The 23,593-nt window shown below is 43.8% G+C and overlaps 1 protein-coding gene across 2 annotated transcripts in view; it reads left to right on the forward strand.

The window, feature by feature from the left end:
• The window catches only part of LOC128685822 (pneumococcal serine-rich repeat protein-like), a 44,819-nt gene extending 21,253 nt beyond the window's left edge, over window positions 1-23,566 (forward strand). The window contains exons 2-5 of one of the 2 annotated variants that reach the window (XM_053772508.2): window positions 15,858-15,932; window positions 16,661-19,825; window positions 20,098-20,274; window positions 21,225-23,566. In XM_053772508.2, coding sequence (XP_053628483.2) covers window positions 15,858-15,932; window positions 16,661-19,825; window positions 20,098-20,274; window positions 21,225-22,910 — 5,103 coding nt within the window. In that variant the 3' untranslated portion in view covers window positions 22,911-23,566. The remainder of the gene's footprint in view (window positions 1-15,857; window positions 15,933-16,660; window positions 19,826-20,097; window positions 20,275-21,224) is intronic. The other variant, XM_070087777.1, reaches the window with a different exon arrangement.
• Window positions 23,567-23,593: the final 27 nt, after the last annotated feature.

Genomic DNA, 23,593 nt, shown 5'->3' on the forward strand with positions numbered 1-23,593 from the left:
TTCCTCCTCCTCCTCCTCCTTCTCCCCCTCTTCCGCCTCTCTTAGTGTCCGGAGGTTCGAGTCTCCACTAGTCCTTTCAATAAATGACCCACATTTTCTTAGCAAGGGAGTGGGTAAGAGGGTCATCCGTCTGGTGGAGTCTGGGGACTAGTTCTGGAGTATATGTCTGGATGACTGTGGTCAGGTAGCCGCCTTTTTTTTTGGCTCCGACGCTTCTAAACGAAGGATTCCGAGAGTTTACCCCCTAGGAGCGAGTTCAGTGAACATGCCATTATAGAGACAGTTCATACCGTACATAGTTGACGCGCTACTGGTGACAGCGACCTCATCCTGGGGTCGTATCGCCTCATCCTGAGGTCGTATCGCCTCATCCTGGGGTCATATCGCCCCATCCTGAGGTTGTATCTATGACAGTTATCTAATAGAAGTAAATGCTTCACATATATTTTCTCGTAAAATGCTACAAATTTTAGTTTCAACATATTTTGATTCTTCGTAATGTCGGTGGCATTAATTTTCTACTTGTGAACTCTGCAACACTCTAAAAGAATGGTGCTGGAGTCTGTTTACCTTTATCTTCGCAAACAAACACACACCCACACCCACACATACATTTTACATGGTCTCTCCACTCTTGCAGTTGCTACACCAACCTGCCACGCACTTAGGCAACACAAACCAGTCCTGGCTGCCACCGTCTCTGCTCTTCTATCTCCATCTTTCGTATCATAAACTTGTTTTGGCTAATGCGGCTCTATTGTTATAATGTTGAGCTTCACCAGTTCCTAATTCATTACTCTCGCTGAACTCATCCTCTTCATTTTCATTATATTCTTGTACATCATTGTCTGTTTATGTGATGCGGTTTTATTCCTGTCAGATCATCAACTCTCTTCCTGCGTTCGTAACAAGAGACGGTATCCACAATTTTTTCCAGGTATTTTGTTGCTGACTCTCATTGCACACCATTTTTTTCCATATCTTCATCAATAGTGACATATTTAGTCACAATAAATGACCGACTTAAGGTAAAGTGATCCAGTGTGCGTGTTGATGATATCCCGTCTTGAATTCTCACAGACTTTACAAGATGTCTGACAAAATTTTAGCCTCACAACACAGTAATGGCTGATCCTGGAACGCCACATCCTGGATCTAGCCATCTGGTCGAGACCTCCGTCAGACAGAACCTTCAAAAATGTCTACGTATTCACCCATCTGACTCTTTCATATATGTCTGATATAAATATTACCTCACTCTCCTCCTACGGTGACTTTTTTTGTAGTTCCTTAAGTGACAAAATCAATTACTCGGTTTTTTAATTCCTCTTCCTTAGCCTCTGCGCAATTTGAATAGGATCATTAGGTGACAACAATGGGATTCATATGTGTTACTCTGGCTTGGATCATATTATTGATGGTATTTAATACCGACAAGTTGAAAGATAAGACACATGTGCAACACCTGGGTATCTTATTGTTGAATAAAATACCCAAGTGTTGCGAACGTGTCTTAGTCCAGTCTGTCATTGGTTAATAATGGTTTAACTTATTCTTAAGTTGCGAATTGTTGCAGACTGTGAGAACTCTGTTAATGTTTAATGGATGTTAATGTTTAATGGATGTTAGTGCTTAATGGATGCTAACGCTTAATGGATGTTTGTAAAGCTTAACGAGTGACTCTTAAAGCTTATCGAATGACTGATATTTCTGGATTTCGAGAGACTTTACATTTCTCGACTCTTGCTTTTACGTAAGAGTGAAAGAACAGAAGAGTCCACAAGAGTTCTTGACGTACCAGACGAATACAAGTGACCAGGATAGTTCACCACGGTGGCTCGTGATGGTTCACTAGTGTACAGTGCTGCACTGTCCCAACTATCATCTTTATTCTTCTCTCCTATGTGCACTCCAGGATACTTGTAATTAATGCAGGAATTTTTTTTTCTCTCCCTCTCGCTCTTTCTCGCTGTTTCTCTGTACATTTCCAGTACTGAGGCTGCTGGGCTGGAGGTGGTGAAGACTGGTGGGAGTCCAGGCCTCAGGTTGTAGTCCAGGCCTCAGGTGGGAGTCCAGGCCTCAGGTGGGAGTTCAGGCCTCAGTTGGGAGTCCAGGCCTCAGGTGGTAGTTCAGGCCTCAGGTGGTAGTTCAGACCTCAGGTGGGAGTCCAGGCCTCAGGTAGAAGCACCAGTGTTGTTTAAGTTAGAATCAGCCTCAGTGGGGAGTGTCTGGGGGAAGTCATTCTCCCCACCTGGGGAGGAATGTTAGGTTAGCGTCGTGGGTTGTTGTGTAGCCGTCAAGGAGGGAGGGAGAGAGAGGGTATTTATAACATTACAGTTGAGAGGAGGAGGAGAAGGGAACGGGAGAGGAGGGAGGGAAGAGGGGTGGAATGAGGGAAAAAGGAAAGTGGAAATGGAAGGGGAATGATACACAAATATGGGAAAGCAATTCGTCCAACTAGGTATATTTCTACACCATAGGAAGGTTAGCATAGGCACCTTCCTATGGTCTAGAAATATACCTAGTTGGAGGAATCTTATTGTGGCTAGCTGGTCTAGTGGCTAACGCGACGGTCTGGAATTTTGAGACTCTCTGACCGCGGGTTCAAATCCCGCCGGTGGTATGGTTTGTTTGCAATCGTGTCATTACGATTTCGTGAGTCACGTCTTCATCTTGTGACTTCACTGTCAACTAGTGGCATCATCGTCACCTTGCGACATCACTATCTTGGATTATCTTGCAAGATAACATGTGTGTGTATGTTAGTGTGTGTGTGTGTACTCACCTAGTTGTACTCACCTAGTTGAGGTTGCGGGGGTCGAGTCCGAGCTCCTGGCCCCGCCTCTTCACTGATCGCTACTAGGTCACTCTCCCTGAGCCGTGAGCTTTATCATACCTCTGCTTAAAGCTATGTATGGATCCTGCCTCCACTACATCGCTTCCCAAACTATTCCACTTACTGACTACTCTGTGGCTGAAGAAATACTTCCTAACATCCCTGTGATTCATCTGTGTCTTCAGCTTCCAACTGTGTCCCCTTGTTACTGTGTCCAATCTCTGGAACATCCTGTCTTTGTCCACCTTGTCAATTCCTCTCAGTATTTTGTATGTCGTTATCATGTCCCCCCTATCTCTCCTGTCCTCCAGTGTCGTCAGGTTGATTTCCCTTAACCTCTCCTCGTAGGACATACCTCTTAGCTCTGGGACTAGTCTTGTTGCAAACCTTTGCACTTTCTCTAGTTTCTTCACATGCTTGGCTAGGTGTGGGTTCCAAACTGGTGCCGCATACTCCAATATGGGCCTAACGTACACGGTGTACAGGGTCCTGAATGATTCCTTATTAAGATGTCGGAATGCTGTTCTGAGGTTTGCTAGGCGCCCATATGATGCAGCAGTTATTTGGTTGTGTGTGTGTGTGTGTGTGTGTGTGTGTGTGTGTGTGTGTGTGTGTGTGTGTGTGTGTGTGTGTGTGTGTGTGTGTGTGACATGAGTAATAACAAAAACATAATTAGAGATTATATAACGAATTCTGGTTACGTAACGTTCAAGAAGGTAATTACATAATCTGATTCCATTGTATTCGTTTATGTAATATGAACGGTGTTATTATTATAATTATTATTGTAATTATAGTTATTATTATTGCTGTTTTCATTATTACTATAATTATTTTTAGAGAGATAGATAGATAGATAGATAGAGAGAGAGAGAGAGAGAGAGAGAGAGAGAGGGAGAGAAATGCAAGGTCAGAGTGACCTACATTCCTGGGTCAGCCATCAGTGATACATCCTTGTGATACATATTAACACAGGCCCATCACTGGTAGTCTTCTCCACGTATCATCTCTCAGTGTCCACGACTCTCCTCCAGGACACCTCAGGTTTCTGCTTAATTTGGTAAACCTGGAAACATGACGATAGATAAGTAGTGTAATGCTACTATATATATATATATATATATATATATATATATATATATATATATATATATATATATATATATTTGTGTGTGTGTGTGTGTGTGTGTGTGTGTGTGTGTGTGTGTGTGTATGTATATGCAAGGAATTCGCAAGAGCAGGCGAAATATACACAAACACTGATCTCTGAAAAGCCGTAAGCCTTCTCCCTGAAAGCTGGCTGCCTTGGATCAACGTGCAGCGCAAGCTGCACGCCAAGGTATTGTCCAGTGTGGGTAGATTGGTATAGCACTGCGTACCTTGTTCCAAGGTTCGTAGGTTCGAGTCTCCTTCAGCCAGAGATCAGTGTTTATATATATATTTATATATATATATATATATATATATATATATATATATATATATATATATATATATATAGTAATTCTTATAATTGGTTTTCCCATTTTTTAAAATAACTCTATAGGCCTAAGAATCCATTCTTGCACTAGCCTTGGAACACCCAGCCAGTCTTACAGGGTCTGGTAGGGAGGGAGGGGTCTTACAGGGTCTGGTAGGGGGGGAGGGAAGGAGGGGGTCTTACAGGGTCTGGTAGGGAGGGAAGGACGGGTCTTACAGGGTCTGGTAGGGAGGGAAGGAGGGGTCTTACAGGGTCTGGTAGGGAGGGAAGGAGGGGTCTTACAGGGTCTGGTAGGGAGGGAAGGACGGGTCTTACAGGGTCTGGTAGGGAGGGAAGGAGGGGTCTTACAGGGTCTGGTAGGCAGGGAAGGAGGGGTCTTACAGGGTCTGGTAGGGAGGGAAGGAGGGGTCTTACAGGGTCTGGTAGGGAGGGAAGGAGGGGTCTTACAGGGTCTGGTAGGAAGGGAAGGAGGGGTCTTACAGGGTCTGGTAGGGAGGGAGGGAAGGAGGGGTTTTACAGGGTCTGGTAGGGAGGGAAGGAGGGGTCTTACAGGGTCTGGTAGGGAGGGAAGGAGGGGTTTTACAGGGTCTGGTAGGGAGGGAAGGAGGGGTTTTACAGGGTCTGGTAGGGAGGGAAGGAGGGGTTTTACAGGGTCTGGTAGGGAGGGAAGGAGGGGTTTTACAGGGTCTGGTAGGGAGGGAAGGAGGGGTCTTACAGGGTGTGCGACGCGAGAATTATGTGATTTGTAGACAATAATGTTATGGCTTCCGCCAGTGAAAGTTAGCGACAGTTGACCTTGACACTCCCCCTTTCTCCCTTTCCTCCTCCTCCTTCTCCTCTTCCTCCTCCTCCTTCTCGTCTTCCTCCTCCTCCTTCTCCTCTTCCTCCTCCTCCTCCTCTTCCTCCTCCTCCTCTCATCCTACTTTTTCCCATTTTGGTATTTCTAATACTGTTCAATCCCCTCCCTCCTGTTACTCCTACTATCAACATGGCTGCTGCTTCTTGCTTCGAGTGTCAACACGTCAATTTTCTGAAGACCTGCATCATTTATGACCATAATTCAACACATTACCATCCTCAGACACTTCATTAATGATCGACCTGCACAAATTCACTTGCTTCTTCCTCCGCAAGAAAGCAGAAACAATGGATGAATGCCGAAAAAATCATTCCAATCATAATTAGTAAGCAGACCCGCGTTTCGGGTTATTTTTGTCTGTGTTATTAAATCTAATCCATTGCGAGTGCTGAATACACATCGTGGCGGTGGTGGTTACAAATGCCATCCCGTCACAAGGCAACGACTGTGTACAAATGCTCTTTGTACCTCTGGATCCGCCACCAATCAGAATATTTAATTGGTCTATGCACTTGACGGTGGTGGGAGTTACGTAGCTTAAAAATCCCCCATCAAACTAATATATCTCTACCGTTGTTGACGTCGGTTTGATGGCTTGAAAGCTTTGGCGAAGAGACTATAACGACCCATCCCCCTTGTCAACTTCCCAGGGCAAGACGACTGTACAAATTATATCAAAAGATGATATACGACACTCCCCCATTTTGGGAGCCAGTGCTGGATCCTCTCGTGAACAAGAAGACCCCGGAACGGAACTATACGCTGGACGGGAGTACACCCGCAAACCACTCATCTTACCTCACCTCCGGACCTGTTGTCGAAAATCTCCAAGATAACACACAACGTTTCGCTCAGTGTGGAGCGTTATCAAGCCCGTGACTTGATAAAGCTCAACAGGGCGAAATGTTTATCCAATAATACGTCGTTCTACAAACACTCCGTCCCGACCCTTCACTATCATCGGCAGTAAGTCGGGTATATCTGGTCTCCCGCGAACGTTCGACTTGTATACGTGAAAGAAATCTTTAGATAACGTGTTTTCGTTATCTTTGTGAAAACTGGATATATTGCATCGTAAAGAATATATCTTTTTATCTAAAACGCAAGTCTTTCTGGTTTGTCTAGCGTCCGTGGGGGACGTAAGGGTCCGTAGCGAAAGCTGGTGAGACGCAGATGTACGTGGATGAATACACTCGTACATGGGGACACAGTGGTATATGTGGATGACCAAAGGCGTACGTGAGGACGCACAGGTGTATGCGGATGATCCCAGGCGTACGTTAAGACACACAGGTGTACGTTGTGGCAGCGATATGGCTCCAGACAGTGGTGAGTGGAACACAAAACAGCGGAATTCGACTGATGATGCGCAGGGTGGGCGGTGGTCGGGGGTTGAAGAGGTGGGCGAAGAAGTGGGCGAAGAAGTGGGCGAGGTGGTGGGCTAGATGGACGGAAACCAGAGGCGCACAAGCACAAAACCACACAAAAAAAAAAATATAGAAGGTGACCTGGAATCATTCAGGTCGACCTGACCTGAATGATTCACTCGTTCGAGCAAAACACTTAATATTAAAAACATTAGTGTTTGCATAAGTGTTTTGCTCGAACTAATGTTTTTAATATTCTAAAGATTTGCAGGTAGTTTCATATTAGAGACATGACGTAATGTAGTCATATCGTAAAGTTCTCAGCACACCTGTACGGCCGTTTAATTAGCCTCATAACTGTACACAATGTGCTTTCAGTAGGCTGAATGTACTCAGCTAATATATATATATATATATATATATATATATATATATATATATATATATATATATATATATATATATATATATATATATATATATATATATATATACATATACATATATATATATATATATATATATATATATATATATATATATATATATATATATATATATATATATATATATATATACACACAATACACTGCCTGCACACACGAGCGCATCAAGCAACGAATTCGTGCACCGTAAATTCTGCTGCCGACAATCTTATACGGTGGATAATTGTTGCACCTTGTGTTAGAGTCACAGACTCTGAATGACCCAGATTGCACAATCCAGTTTCTTGTTTTGCATAACCGTTCTTCCAGTTTATGTTGCAGAACAACACACAAAAAAATGAAAACTTTACGTACCGAAAGCAAAGTTAAGAGACTTCGAGAACTCGGCGCTTAATGTTAATAATCTTAATTGAGTAAACAAATGTTGTTAAATTGACCTCGTAATCGCGGTAATTTCCGCACAAATGAACGCAGTTTCTCCTCGGTATTGTGGAAGCCGATCACTCTGCCGATCACGAGGATCGGCCGGCGGTCGAAAGGTCAACAAACATGTATCGTAACACGATAGGTCAGTATTACAGTCAAGTGCTTAATAAATGTTACCACTTCAAACAAATTAACCCTTTTTGTAAGCATATAAAAGGGTGTTTTTGATTTCCATGTTATGCAAGACCATTAAACAAAGAGGTAAGAAATGAAATATGAGAGAGAACAAACGCGCAAGAGAAGAAGTGGATAAGATAACAAATACATTAAATATCAGAATAGATTAGATAAAGAATAAGTTAAAAATTGGATTGAGATCAGAATAGGTTAGAAATCAGATGACTGGACATTAAATAACTTGGAGATCCAAATAGGCTGGAGATCAGAATAGGTTGGAGATCACGTGATTGGACATCAAACAGCTTGGAGATCAAAACAGACTGATGATCAGAAATTCTGAAGAACAAAATATCTTAGAAGTAAAATAGGTCAGAGGAAGAAAAAATTTGGAACATAAGGAAGCGATGCGAAATACAACAATACCCACAACACCGAATGAGAATTATAAACCTGGAACTGACTCGTCTGGGTTTACAAATTGGCAGCAGTTTAAAAATGCAACAAGAGGCGATGTAATTGTGCAGGAGAGCCTAGATCTAAGCTCACCTGTTGCAAATATGTTTATGAAGCTTGTGCTGAGTGAGAATAGTTAAGCTTCTGATATAATGGGATTAACTTCGCGAGTCCATGGATAAAATGTAATCCTGCTTAGGAATATAGATTACTTATACATAGTCTATATATATATATATATATATATATATATATATATATATATATATATATATATATATATATATATATATATATATATATATATATATATATATATATATATATATATATATATATATATATATGCAACCCACAGGAACAAGCGGGTATGTACAGAGAAAGATCGCAGTCAGCAGTACTCGATACTGCTACTGGGGACGGACAAGATTCCCAGGTAGCGCTTTTATCCACTCAGCCACGAATGCTACATAAGCTGAGAAGTTAGAACATACAGGAGGTGACTGAAATGGCGTGAATCCATGCTTGAGGCTGACTGACGTGCCCGGGCTGGGAGAGAAACATAGCTTGTGATCCAGGCTACCCAGCTTATGTGGGATTCGTGGCTGAGTGGATAAAAGCGCTGCCTGGGAACCTTGACCGTCCCCAGTAGCAGTATCGAGTCCTGCTGACTTCGATCTCTCTCTCTCTCTCTCTCTCTCTCTCTCTCTCTCTGAAGACAACGAAACATTCGTCGTCTTCACACTAACACATTTAGCTTGAAGACGACGAAACGCAACCATTCTCAATCACCAAGGCCCCGTAGCGCCGTCGTCAGCCCCCCCCCCTCGCGCGCATAATAGTGCCTGTTTCAGCAGTCACTGCTATGCGCTCCAGAGAGCGCATTACACGGCACCCACAACAAGCCAGTAACTATATACCTCACTCACACAGAACTTCTTAAGCAGCGTGAAGCAACGCTTGGCGTCTCGCGTCTTAATTAGTGCAAATTTCCATAATCACGCGTTTCCTTGCAGCCCTCTAGCGGGTCTAGCCGCTGGTGTAATTAGTTCAGCCTTAACCACTTGGCGAAGTCCGGCCGAGTTCACAGTCAAGAACATTCGGGTATTTTAATTTCGTCCTTTCCCCTCATCATTATCCGCGCTTATTATACCGACAGGTAATTACGAATAATTTAGAGATAATTAACCGTTGTGGAGATTACCATCCAAGTGTTTTACTGCCCGAAGCTGAGTAATTATAGAATCTAACGCCGAAACAGAAGACTTGACTTGAGTAGCGAGGAAAATAATGTAAGGGATCAGTTAGGTTTTCGGAGCTGAAGTAATTATCAAATTCTTTAAGTTAGGTGCTTATATATGCCGGGGGGTGGGAGTGAGGATCCTGATCCAAGGAACTGAAACTGCTCTATCGTGGATCAAGTCTGGTTGACTATCGCTTGGCCTGGTATTGTATGATACTCCTTTTCCTCCTCCTCCTCTTCTTCTTCCTTATTCTTCTTACTTATCCTCCCCCTTCTCGTTGTCTTCTTTCTTGTTCTTCCTCCTCCTTCTCTTCTTCCTTATCCTTCTTCCTCCTCCTCCTCCTCCTCCTCCTCCTCCTACCTTTCTATAGCCTCGCCCTAGATTCCCCAAACTGGTTCCCAGTCCTTTCAGCTTCCCCCCCCCCTGTTCGTTCTATCCCTCCCATATCTCTCCTAGCCTCCTTCCCTTCACTCCCCCTTTACCCTCCTTCACCTCCTTCATCATCCCTTCTCTCTGACACAGCTTCAGTGTCTCCCTATCTCTGATACAGCCTCATTGTCTCCCTATCTCTGACACAGCCTTAGTGTCTCCCTATCTCTGACATAGCCTCATTGTCTCCTTATCTCTGACACAGCCTCATTGTCTCCCTATCTCTGACACTGCCTCAGTGTTTCCCTATTTCTATTATGTCCCAAAGGAGCTGTTTTCCCACCTTCTCTTCACCTATTCTCCTCTCCATTTCTATTCTTTCTCTTCTCCCAGTGTCCCATTCTTCCTTCCTTCCCCCATAATTAACTATTGTTCCCACTACGTAACTATCGTGCTGAATAAGGTTACAGCACATTACGGATGTATTGAGCTTTACTAAACGAAGCAGTCGCTTCTCCCACCTCTCGTTCTCTTATTTATCTCTCCTTTTCTTCTCCTCTATCTCCCCCTGACGCCTTGTTTATTTGTATATTGATATTCCTTTTCCCACACTAACCTCCCCATTTCATCCTCCTCTTCCCCTCCCTCTCTCTCCTCTTTCCCCTCTCTCTCCTCTCATCTTCCCCCTCCTCCCCTCCCCCCTCCAGCTTCCTGTTCAGACACCTGTCTGAGTGTCAGGTGTCTGAGTGTCTGATTACAGTTTTACCTTCAAGGAGGTGAAAGTTATTTTTTGTGTGTGTTGATCCTTTACAACAATTTACAACTTTTATGAGGTCGTCTCATAGTTTGAATATTACACAATCTCAGATCTCTTCTAAATGATTTTCGGTGAACTCTAACGCTTAGCATATAAATTTACACACACACACACATACACACACACACACACACACACACACACACACACACACACACACACACACACACACACACACACACACACACACACACACACACACACACAGGGAGAGTGACCTAGTAGCGACCAGTGAAGAGGCGGGGCCAGGAGCTTGGACTCGACCCCTGCAACCTCAACTAGGTGAGTACACACACACACACATATATATATATATATATGTATATATATATATATATGTATACCAGGGAGGTATACCATCTTTTAGGAGTGAAGAAGAGCAGAATGTAAGTGTGGGGGAGGTACGTGAGGCATTACGTAGAATGAAAGGGGGTACAGCAGCTGGAACTGATGGGATCATGACAGAAATGTTAAAAGCAGGGGGGGATATAGTGTTGGAGTGGTTGGTACTTTTGTTTAATAAATGTATGAAAGAGGGGAAGGTACCTAGGGATTGGCGGAGAGCATGTATAGTCCCTTTATATAAAGGGAAAGGGGACAAAAGAGACTGTAAAAATTATAGAGGAATAAGTTTACTGAGTATACCAGGAAAAGTGTACGGTAGGGTTATAATTGAAAGAATTAGAGGTAAGACAGAATGTAGGATTGCGGATGAGCAAGGAGGTTTCAGAGTGGGTAGGGGATGTGTAGATCAAGTGTTTACATTGAAGCATATATGTGAACAGTATTTAGATAAAGGTAGGGAAGTTTTTATTGCATTTATGGATTTAGAAAAGGCATATGATAGAGTGGATAGATGAGCAATGTGGCAGATATTGCAAGTTTATGGAATAGGTGGTAAGTTATTAAATGCTGTAAAGAGCTTTTATGAGGATAGTGAGGCTCAGGTTAGGGTGTGTAGAAGAGAGGGAGACTACTTCCCGGTAAAAGTAGGTCTTAGACAGGGATGTGTAATGTCACCATGGTTGTTTAATATATTTATAGATGGGGTTGTAAAGGAAGTAAATGCTAGGGTGTTTGGGAGAGGGGCGGGATTAAATTATGGGGAATCAAATTCAAAATGGGAATTGACACAGATACTTTTTGCTGATGATACTGTGCTTATGGGAGATTCTAAAGAAAAATTGCAAAGGTTAGTGGATGAGTTTGAGAATGTGTGTAAAGGTAGAAAGCTGAAAGTGAACATAGAAAAGAGTAAGGTGATGAGGGTATCAAATGATTTAGATAAAGAAAAATTGGATATCAAATTGGGGAGGAGGAGTATGGAAGAAGTGAATGTTTTCAGATACTTGGGAGTTGACGTGTCGGCGGATGGATTTATGAAGGATGAGGTTAATCATAGAATTGATGAGGGAAAAAAGGTGAGTGGTGCGTTGAGGTATATGTGGAGTCAAAAAACGTTAACTATGGAGGCAAAGAAGGGAATGTATGAAAGTATAGTAGTACCAACACTCTTATATGGATGTGAAGCTTGGGTGGTAAATGCAGCAGCGAGGAGACGGTTGGAGGCAGTGGAGATGTCCTGTCTAAGGGCAATGTGTGGTGTAAATATTATGCAGAAAATTCGGAGTGTGGAAATTAGGAGAAGGTGTGGAGTTAATAAAAGTATTAGTCAGAGGGCTGAAGAGGGGTTGTTGAGGTGGTTTGGTCATTTAGAGAGAATGGATCAAAGTAGAATGACATGGAAAGCATATAAATCTATAGGGGAAGGAAAGAGGGGTAGGGGTCGTCCTCGAAAGGGTTGGAAGGAGGGGGTAAAGGAGGTTTTGTGGGCGAGGGGCTTAGACTTCCAGCAAGCGTGCATGAGCGTGTTAGATAGGAGTGAATGGAGACGAATGATACTTGGGATCTGACGATCTGTTGGAGTGTGAGCAGGGTAATATTTAGTGAAGGGATTCAGGGAAACCGGTTATTTTCATATAGTCGGACTTGAGTCCTGGAAATGGGAAGTACAATGCCTGCACTTTAAAGGAGTGGTTTGGGATATTGGCAGTTTGGAGGGATATGTTGTGTATCTTTATACGTATATGCTTCTAAACTGTTGTATTCTGAGCACCTCTGCAAAAGCAGTGATAATGTGTGAGTGTGGTGAAAGTGTTGAATGATGATGAAAGTATTTTCTTTTTGGGGATTTTCTTTCTTTTTTGGGTCACCCTGCCTCGGTGGGAGACGACCGACTTGTTGATATATATATATATATATATATATATATATATATATATATATATATATATATATATATATATATATATATATATATATATATATATATATATATATATATATATGTGTGTGTGTGTGTATATACATACATACATACATACATATATATATATATATATATATATATATATATATATATATATATATATATATATATATATATATATATATATAAATATAGGGAGGTACCACCTCTAGAACTGTTATGGGGACCCTCATCCTCAGAGAAAAGAATAAACTTGCTTCTGGGAAAACTCAAGATTCTCCCTGAAGCTGTTTGAGAATTTTCTCCTACCACCCCCTATATTATGTATATATATATATATATATATATATATATATATATATATATATATATATATATATATATATATATATATATATATATATATATATATATATATATGTCGTGCCGAATATGTAGAACTGGTCAATTAGCAAGAACTCATTTAAAATTAAGTCCTTTCTAAAAATTTTCTCTTATACGTTTAAGGATATATTTTTTTCATTAATGTTAATGTAAAAATTTTTAATTTTGCTCCAAAAGAATCTTAGAAAACTTACCTAACCTTATTATAACAAGAACTATTTATTTTAGCCTAACCCAACTAAATATATTTTAGATTTGTTTACAATAATTTAATACTAAACAAACACAGTGAAATGTATTTTTTTCGTTAGGTTCAGGATGATTTTGGCGAAATTATTGCATACACAAATTTTCGCTTGTCTTATATGGCAAGATGAGCTTTGCTATTTAAGCCAAGATTGCAAGTTCTGCCTATTCGGCACGACATATATATATATATATATATATATATATATATATATATATATATATATATATATATATATATATATATATATATATATATATATATATATATATATATATATATATATATATATATATATATATATATATATATATATTCCGCTTCCATGGGGAAGTAGAAGCCATTCGTGTCGTGAGAGGCAACTAAAGGGCCGGGAGCAATGGGTTAGTAACACCTCCTGTATAAATTACTAAAACTAAAAAGAAGAAAAACTTTATAAAACTGGGATGTTTGGATATGCGTGGATGTAGTGCAGACTATAAGAAAGAGATGATTACCAGTTTTATGACTGGAAAGAAGTTGGATATTCTGACTCTAAGCGAAACAAATCTGAAGGGGGTAGGGGAGTTTCAGTGGGGAGAAATAAATAAGATTAACTCAGGAGTATCTGAGAGAGTTAGAGCTAAGGAAGGGGTAGCAATAATGTTGAAGGATCAGTTAAGGAAGGAGAAGGAAGAATATAAATGCATAAAGTCACGAAGTATATGGATTAAAATAAGGGTTGGATGCCAAAAGTGGGTCATAATATGTATGTATGCACCTGGAGAAGAGAGGAGTGTAGAAGAGAGAGTTAAAGATATTGGGAGATGTTAGGAGAGTGCTCGGAAGTTTTGAACCAAATGAGAGAGTAGTGGTGCAGATATGAATGCTAAAGTGGGAGAAACGGTTATAGAGGGAGTGGTAGGTAAGCTTGGGGTGCCAGGTGTAAATGTTAATGAAGGCCTTTGTATAGGAAAAGGTCTGGTTATAGGTAACACATATTTTAAGAAAAGAAAGGGTAAATTAGTATACAAGATAGGATATAGGGCGTAATGATAGTAGTTTGTTAGACTATGTATTGGTAGATAAAAGACTGTTGGGTAGACTTCAGGATGTTTATGTTTATAGGGGGCCACAGATATATCAGATCATTTTTTAGTTGTAGCTACAATGAGAGTAAAAGGTAGATGAGATACAAGGAAAATAGAAGCAGCAAGTAAAAGAGAGGTTAAGGTTTATAAACTAAAAGAGGAGGCAGTTAGAGTAAGATATAAACAACTATTGGAGGATAGATGGGCTAGTGAGAGCATAGGCAATGGGGTAGATGTATGGGGTAGGTTAAGAATGTAGTGTTAGAGTGTTCAGCAGAAGTTTGTGGTTACAGGAAAGTGGGTGCGGGAGGGAAGAAGAGCAATTGGTGGAATGATGATGTAAAGAATGATGATGTAAGGGAGAAAAAGTTAGCATATGAGATGTTTTTACAAAGTAGAAGTGATGCAAGGAGGGGGAAGAGTATATGGAGAGAAAAAGAGAGGTTAAGAGAGTGGTGAAGCAATGTAAAAAGAGAGCAAATGAGAGAGTGGGTGAGACGTTATGAACAAATTTTGTTGAAAATAAGAAAAAGTTTTGGAGTGAGATTAATAAGTTGACGAAGGCCTAAGGAATAACCCATACATATAATAATAATAATAATAATAATAATAATAATAATAATAATAATAATAATAATAATAATAATAATAATAATAATAATAATAATAATAATAACAAGAAGAAGAAGAATTAATAATAAAATAATTAATAATAATTATAATAATTAATAACTGCAGTAACAGCTTGCACTCTCTCACTGCCGTAACTGCTTGCACTCTGTCACTGCAGTAACTGCTTGCACTCTCTCACTGCCGTAACTGCTTGCACTCTGTCACTGCAGTAACTGCTTGCACTCTCTCGCTGCAGTAACTGCTTGCACTCTGTCACTGCAGTAACTGCTTGCACTCTCTCGCTGCAGTAACTGCTTGCACTCTGTCACTGCAGTAACTGCTTGCACTCTCTCGCTGCAGTAACTGCTTGCACTCTGTCACTGCAGTAACTCCTTGCACTCTGTCACTGCAGTAACTGCTTGCACTCTGTCACTGCAGTAACTGCTTGCACTCTCTCACTGCAGTAACTGCTTGCACTCTGTCACTGCAGTAACTGCTTGCACTCTCTCACTGCAGTAACTGCACTCTCTCTGGCTGCACTCATGTTCATTTTTTTGTACACCTTTTCCCTGTGCTCTCCCAATCTTGGACTCTTTATGTTCCTTAATACGGATCCCTTTGAGAGCCCTGAACCTCCCAGATATTTCTATGTAAAATGTATATGTGTGTGTGTGTGTACTCACCTAGTTGAGGTTGCAGGGGTCGAGTCCGAGCTCCTGGCCCCGTGTGTTTGTGTGTGTGTGTGTGTGTGAGCGTGTGTGTGCAATATGTTGCTGATGTCATGTTTATATGTTGCAGGTTGCGATCCTTGTGTTATGCTTGCTGGCCTGTGGGCTGGCGGACAAGTTGCCGTCCTATGAGGGCGCCTCTCAGGTGTGTTCCTTCTGTATAGCCCTTGTGGCTTAGCGCTTCTTTTTGATTATAATAATAATCAGGTGTGTTCTCTCAAATACTTTTTCATCGCCTTATCTTAATTTAAATAGTAAAGGTACCCCTTAAGTACTGTTGGAATCGTATAGTTGATAAGAAACACACACGAGCAGTCACTGGAAACTTCAAGACAACGTTTCGCTTACCCAACAGACTTTTTATTAGGAGAAACGTTGTTTTCAATGTTGTCTTCAGTTCTGCTGCCCAGAAAGAAACAGTAATCTTTATAGGTTTAAATTCTGCTACTACTGCCATAGGTATTGATACTGTGTTCGTCAGGAAATAGGAGAGAGAGAGTCTCATGACTCTGTTACTAGTCAGATGATGATCACAGTCTTAATTTGCTCATATCATTTAAAACAATTTTTTATGGGGGTCAGTTGCAAGTGCTGCTGTTTATATATTCAATAAATGTTACCTGGATTTGCTTCCTCTTCGCGCAGTAGCAGCGCTGTATAGCCCTTGTGGTTTAGCGCTTCTTTTTGATTATAATAATAATCTTCGCGCTGTAACAGAAACTGTCATATCCAGATTTTCCAATGCTTTGTTTACCCTTGGGAGATGAAGGACATACTGAAGTAATCTGAGGGCTTATAGGTGTCTTTTCCTCTCAGTTAAGATATATTTCCGTACAATGGCAGTCTGTATGCAATTTTTATTTTCTGTTGCAGGTAGTATCTCGAACTGTTAGTGTTAAATCGCCTGAGAGGAAATCGAACGTCATATCCCATTTCACCCCCGTTGATCATCGGTACGAAGCCACTGGAAGTGTTCACATCAGCCGGGGCCCATCAGAGCCTCGGAAGCTCCCTGTCCTCCCTGCCACACCCACACCTGTACTCATCACTGCAGCTGAGTCAAGACCATTTGCTGCTGCAAAGAATTCTGCTTCTCAGCTAGCACTGACGCGCACCGTCTCCGTCAGGTCACCTGAAAGAGTTTCAAATGTCATCTCACACTTCTTGCCTGCTGATCACAAGTACGAAGCTACTGGATCCGTCACTATCAGCAAGGGTTCCGGAGGTGCTGGAAGCGCTGGAGGCGCTGGAAGAGCGATTTTCTCAGGTCCTCCAAGAACCTCTAATGTTTTGGCTGCAGCTTCCCCGGCTCCAGATGTACGTCCTCAAGTCCAGCGTGCGTCAGCTGCCGCGTCTTCTGGATCCAATTTAGCTCTAACTCGCACCGTCTCGGTCAAGTCTCCCGAGAGAATCTCCAGTGTTATATCTCACTTCACTCCTGCAGAGCACAGGTATGAGGCCACTGGTTCTGTCACCATCGTCAGGGGATCAGAGGGCGCTGGCGCTGGCAGGGCCGTAGGTAGTGGTCTGAGACAACCACAAGCACTTTTCGTAGCCAAACCAGCTGCTCCAGTACCTGTTAGAGCTGCTCCTGCACCTGTCAGAGCTGCTCCTGCACCTGTTCCAGTTCGATTTGCTACTCCAGTTCCAAGTGGTCCAGCTCTTGGAGCTGCTGCATCCTCTGGGTCAAAACTGGCTCTCACTCGCACTGTTTCCGTTAAGTCTCCCGAGAGAGTCTCCAGTGTTATATCTCACTTCACTCCTGCAGAACACAAGTATGAGGCCACTGGATCTGTCACCATCGTCAGGGGATCAGAGGGCGCTGGCAGGGCCGTAGGTAGCGGTCTAAGACAATCTCAGGCACAGTTCGCAGCCAAACCAGCTGCTCCTGCACCTGTTAGATCTGCTCCTGCACCTGTTAGAGCTGCTCCTGCACCTGTTAGAGCCGCTCCTGCACCTGCTCCAGTACGATTTGTGGCTCCAGCTAAAGCTTCACCTGGTCCAGCTCTTGGAGCAGCTTCCGCCTCTGGGTCAAAACTGGCTCTCACTCGCACTGTTTCCGTTAAGTCTCCCGAGAGAGTCTCCAGTGTTATATCTCACTTCACTCCTGCAGAACACAAGTATGAGGCCACTGGATCTGTCACCATCGTCAGGGGATCAGAGGGCGCTGGCAGGGCCGTAGGTAGCGGTCTAAGACAATCTCAGGCACAGTTCGCAGCCAAACCAGCTGCTCCTGCACCTGTTAGATCTGCTCCTGCACCTGTTAGAGCTGCTCCTGCACCTGTTAGAGCCGCTCCTGCACCTACTCCAGTACGATTTGTGGCTCCAGCTAAAGCTTCACCTGGTCCAGCTCTTGGAGCAGCTTCCGCCTCTGGGTCAAAACTGGCTCTCACTCGCACTGTTTCCGTTAAGTCTCCCGAGAGAGTCTCCAGTGTTATATCTCACTTCACTCCTGCAGAACACAAGTATGAGGCCACTGGATCTGTCACCATCGTCAGGGGATCAGAGGGCGCTGGCAGGGCCGTAGGTAGCGGTCTAAGACAATCTCAGGCACAGTTTGTAGCCAAACCAGCTGCTCCTGCACCTGTTAGACCTGCTCTTGCACCTGTTAGAGCTGCTCCTGCACCTGTCAGAACCGCTCCTGCACCTGCTCCAGCAGCTCCTGCTCCAGTACAATTTGTGGCTCCAGCTAAAGCTTCACTTGGTCCAGCTCTTGGAGCAGCTTCCGCCTCTGGGTCAAAACTGGCTCTCACTCGCACTGTTTCCGTTAAGTCTCCCGAGAGAGTCTCCAGTGTTATATCTCACTTCACTCCTGCAGAACACAAGTATGAGGCCACTGGATCTGTCACCATCGTCAGGGGATCAGAGGGCGCTGGCAGGGCCGTAGGTAGCGGTCTAAGACAATCTCAGGCACAGTTTGTAGCCAAACCAGCTGCTCCTGCACCTGTTAGACCTGCTCTTGCACCTGTCAGAGCTGCTCCTGCACCTGTCAGAACCGCTCCTGCACCTGCTCCAGTACAATTTGTGGCTCCAGCTAAAGCTTCACCTGGTCCAGCTCTTGGAGCAGCTTCCGCCTCTGGGTCAAAACTGGCTCTCACTCGCACTGTTTCCGTTAAGTCTCCCGAGAGAGTCTCCAGTGTTGTATCTCACTTCACTCCTGCAGAACACAAGTATGAGGCCACTGGATCTGTCACTATTTCTAGGGGATCAGGTGGTGCTATTGCTAGCGGCAGCAGACAAGCTTCGTCCAGTGTCTTTAGACAAACGTCGGCCAGTGCTGGCGGACAGGCATCTTCGGCTGCATCTGCATTCAGCACGTCGTCGGCAGCATCTCAGGCCGCAGTAGCAGCGGCGGCATCTCGACGTGCTGAAACAGCATCAGCCTCATATCAAAGTTCTCTATCAGCTGCAGCAGCAGCAGAATCACGACGTGCTGAAGCAGCAGCAGCAGAATCACGACGTGCTGAAGCAGCAGCAGCAGCTCAACGTGCTGAAGCAGCAGCAGCAGCATCAAGACGTGCTGAAGCTGCAGCAGCAGCTCAACGTGCTGAAGCAGCAGCAGCAGCATCAAGACGTGCTGAAGCTGCAGCAGCAGCTCAACGTGCTGAAGCAGCAGCAGCAGCATCAAGACGCGCTCAAGCAGAAGCAGCAGAATCTCAACGTGCTCAGGCAAGAGCAGCAGCAGCTCAACGTACCGAAGCAGCAGCAGCAGCAGCAGCAGCAGCATCAAGACGCGCTCAAGCAGCATCAGCTTTCTCTCAACGTACTGAAGCATCATCAGCTTCGTATCAGAGCTCTCAGGCAGCAGCAGCAGCAGCAGCAGCAGCAGCATCTCAACGCTCTCAGGCAGCATCTTCATCTTCCACCTCGAGTGCATCTCAGTCTTTTACCTACCGTCTGGCTGCTCCTTATGAAGGAGGAAGTTCAGTGTCTTCCGCTGACCTGTTGGCCGAACTGGAAGCATTCAGAGCAGATGCAGCAAGATCAGGTGTCAAAATCACCCAAGATGCCCAGACGAGGCAAGCTAACAGCGGCAGCGTAAGTATACTCTAATAAAGGTCCACCTAAAGAATAGATACTTTATTTTTAAAGGATCCCTTTGAGGCAGAGAGACGGTGGCAAGCAACGACGCGCCATCGAAGAGAATCAATCTGCCTTCAAACTTTACACAGTGAAATACCTTCAGAAGCAAATTATATCTAAACATATAACGTACAACTAAATACATGATTCAAGCAAACAACAACAGTTGCCTATTTTTCTTCTCTGTAACTCAGATATTCAACGCACTAACCTGCTTATATCCTCAGGGCTCAGACCCCTACAGCTTCAGCGTGAGAGTCGAGGACCACGAAAACACAAATTACCAGAGCCGTGATGAGTGGGTAGGGGCCGATGGTATTACCTACGGCTGGTACTCTTTGCTAAGCGCTGATGGATACTTTTACAACTACTCCTACACTGCTCACCCTGTTAAAGGCTACCAGGTACACCAAGACTGAGAGGCCGGAGGCTTCCCAGCTTCTCAATCTCTCACTTTCTCTGTCCTCACATCTCAGAATTTTTAAAGAAAAAAATTCTTCCCTTTATCTTTGACTTTGTATTATAACTTTATTATTCACTGATTTCTGCATGTTCTCAGAGCTTCAAAAATACTCAGTCTCTATGTCTATTGTTCTAGCTTATATGAAATTTTCTTCTGTGTCTTTTACCTAACACTGATACAAATTATTACCATCACCAATATGTCTAACAGGTCTGGCAACATCTATCAGAACAAGCTTCACTCCTGGACAGCAAACTATATTTATCTATTTCACGTGTCGAATGCCAAAATAAAACGTAGCAATACTTCTATGTACAAAACTCTTAAGATTCTTGTATTCAGTATTCGTGTGGCAGCTTCTCCACACTGCTGGTACATGATGTCTTTCCAGGGATGCTGGAGAGAGGGAGACACAAAACACATGGGAGGTCAAGACGATCTTGAGGAAACATGTACGTGGGAGTACATGGGAGAGTGGTCCACCACTTCAACCACTCTCTATCGAACCGGGAGTGTTAGATCATTGGGAATCATATGTTAAGAGCTAGCGAGAGAGAGAGAGAGAGAGAGAGAGAGAGAGAGAGAGAGAGAGAGAGAGACTTTAAATGAGAGGACATGGAAAAGGTAGCTAGATCTTACGGTGTATATTAATAGTGACTGCTGAGAACTCTTAACTACTGTCTGGCTATCTTCACATCCGCCTTGATGGATCACCTTGACTTGGTGAGTCACCTTGCCTTGGCGAGTCACCTTGTCTTGGTGAGTCACCTTGCGTTGGATCGCCCCAGTGTTTGAGGTGGTCAATAGCCTCCCATCACTCCCGTCTATGCCACCTGAAATCTACCATCAGCCAGTCTACGTTGTGTCTAACTCAAATACCTATTTTCACAGGTGAAGGTGACGCGCCAAGACTCCGGCATCGCCATGAAGCCCGTTCATGCTGACATCTTCGCCCCAGCCACTGTCTTCTCCAACCAGGGCATCACCAGGTTCGCAGACTTCGCCGTATCCGGAGTCAACAACGATTACGAATCCGAAGAAAACATGAGCTACGAGGAGAGCGCATCGACCACCTTCGCTAAATCATTGGCAGAGTCTCTCAAGACCACCAGATCACAATCTTCCTCAACGGTGCCTGCAGTGTCTCTTGGACCCGCCAGTCATTTGTGCGGCTTCAGGATCGTTCGCGAGTATGGGTCACCCGGCTCGCGAACCCTTCCAATACCGTCTGGCTCAATTCTGTGTGGCTACTCCGCTGGGTCGGAAAGACAAGGTTCCGCTTTATCTGGACTATTTTCTGGGGCAGCAGCCGGCCGCTACGGAGCTGGAAGTTCTTCAGGATCATCTCAAACGTTCTCCTCTGGATCTTCAGGAGCTTCTAGCTCATCAGCCAGGTTCTCTGGAGCAGCAGCAGCAGCTGGAGCTGCAAGTTCCTTTGGCTCTTCCTCTAGCAGGTTTGAAGGATCTGCAGGAGCCTCTAGTTCCTCAGTAAGCAGGCTCTCTGCCTCTGCAGCCTCCGCTAGATCTACATCATCATCATCATCATCTGGTGCTTCCTCCAGCAGACTTGAAGGATCTGCAGGAGCTTCCAGTTCATCAGCTAGTAAGCTGTCTGGATCTGCAGCTTTCGGTGGGTCTTCAGCTTTCAGTGGGTCTTCAGGTTCCTCTGGTTCTTCCTTCAGCAGCTTCGGAACATCAGCAGCAGCAAGTAGCGGCTCAGGAACTTCATCAGGATTCTCAAGTCAGACTTCAAGTAAAAAATCTAGTTTATCTTCTGCAGCAAGCAAGAAAGCATCGAGCAGTTTCTCCTCCAGTGGAGGATCTCAATTGTCTAGCTTATCCTCCAGGGGAGTGTCTGCTGGGTCTGCCAGCAGAGGGTCAACTAGCAGCAGCAGCAGCAGCTTCTCTGCGGCAGGTTCTGCAAAGGGAGGATTTGCTTTTGGCGGTCTGTCCTCAGGATCTGCATCATCTGGCGGGTCAAAGCTAGCACTTTCTCGCACCGTCTCCGTTAAAACTCCAGAAAGAGTCTCCAATGTTATCTCTCATTTCTTACCCGCTGACCACAGGTATGAGGCCACTGGATCTGTCGTCATCAACAGGGCTGAAGAAAGACAGACTCGCACCTTCCAGATCCCTGCTCCTGCTGCTCCAGCGCCCGTGGTTCTCTCAACTCCTCAGCTGGCTCTCAAACGCATCGTCTCCGTGAAATCTCCCGAGAGAGTTTCCAGTGTCATCTCTCACTTCCTGCCCGCTGACCACAAGTATGAGGCTACTGGATCCGTCGTCATCAACAGGGCCTCAACAGGCCAGGCATCTTCAGCAGGTCGAGGATTCTCTGGAGCTTCTGGGGCACAAAGAGCTCAGGTTTCTCCTCCTCAGCCCCGCCGCACCCCAGTTCAAGAATACGCTGCTCCCCCCCGCTCCGCCCCTCGAGCCTCTCCTTCTCAGCTAGCTCTCACCCGCACCGTCTCCGTCAAGTCTCCTCAGAGAGTCTCCAGCGTGATCTCTCACTTCACTCCTGCAGAACACAAGTATGAAGCCACTGGATCTGTCACCATCAACAGAGCCTCTGCATAAGTTTATTTACGTAAATCAGGCGAAAGCCACATGCATCCAGTATATTTCCCAAACCCAAGCTGAAAAAATACATTCCATAATTTATATGTAAATAATTTTCAGGGAAGCTCACCATTATTTAATGGAAAGGATGATTTTCAACTTCATGGCCTGTAAGTTAAACATTAGAAATAACTGAGTTAATTGCGTCGCACGGCCCCATGTGGTAAAACTTCTCACCCGACGCAGCAATCAACCTCGTTCCCCATTCACTTATTCCCTCATCTGCCATCTTAAGTAGCCTCAGCGGAAGACCAAATAAACACAATGAATTCGGTGGTGTTGACTTTTCAGTTATTTGTGTATTGTTCCAATCATGTTACTCTGCCTTATTCCACATTCTCTTCTCGCTTTCCTCTCAACGATTACCTGTTAACACAACATTTGTTCTCACCACTTCGTTAACTTCAGGAAAACTGTTAAACACTAGCTACTAACACAGACTGTTAACACATTTCAACACGCTCACTAGAACACAGATAAATGGCCGACCGTGACTACGCTAACTCAATAATTATTTATTATCGACATCTGTGCTGGGGATATATAATTATTTATTATCAGCTCTTCTCCCTCATGTAACGAAAGAAAGTTGTATAAAAACAGATTATCAGAAACTCAATGTTTTTCATTCCTCGTCTTCC

This window comes from Cherax quadricarinatus, chromosome 23 (genome assembly GCF_038502225.1).
Source record: "Cherax quadricarinatus isolate ZL_2023a chromosome 23, ASM3850222v1, whole genome shotgun sequence".
In the NCBI taxonomy this organism is placed as follows: domain Eukaryota; kingdom Metazoa; phylum Arthropoda; class Malacostraca; order Decapoda; family Parastacidae; genus Cherax; species Cherax quadricarinatus.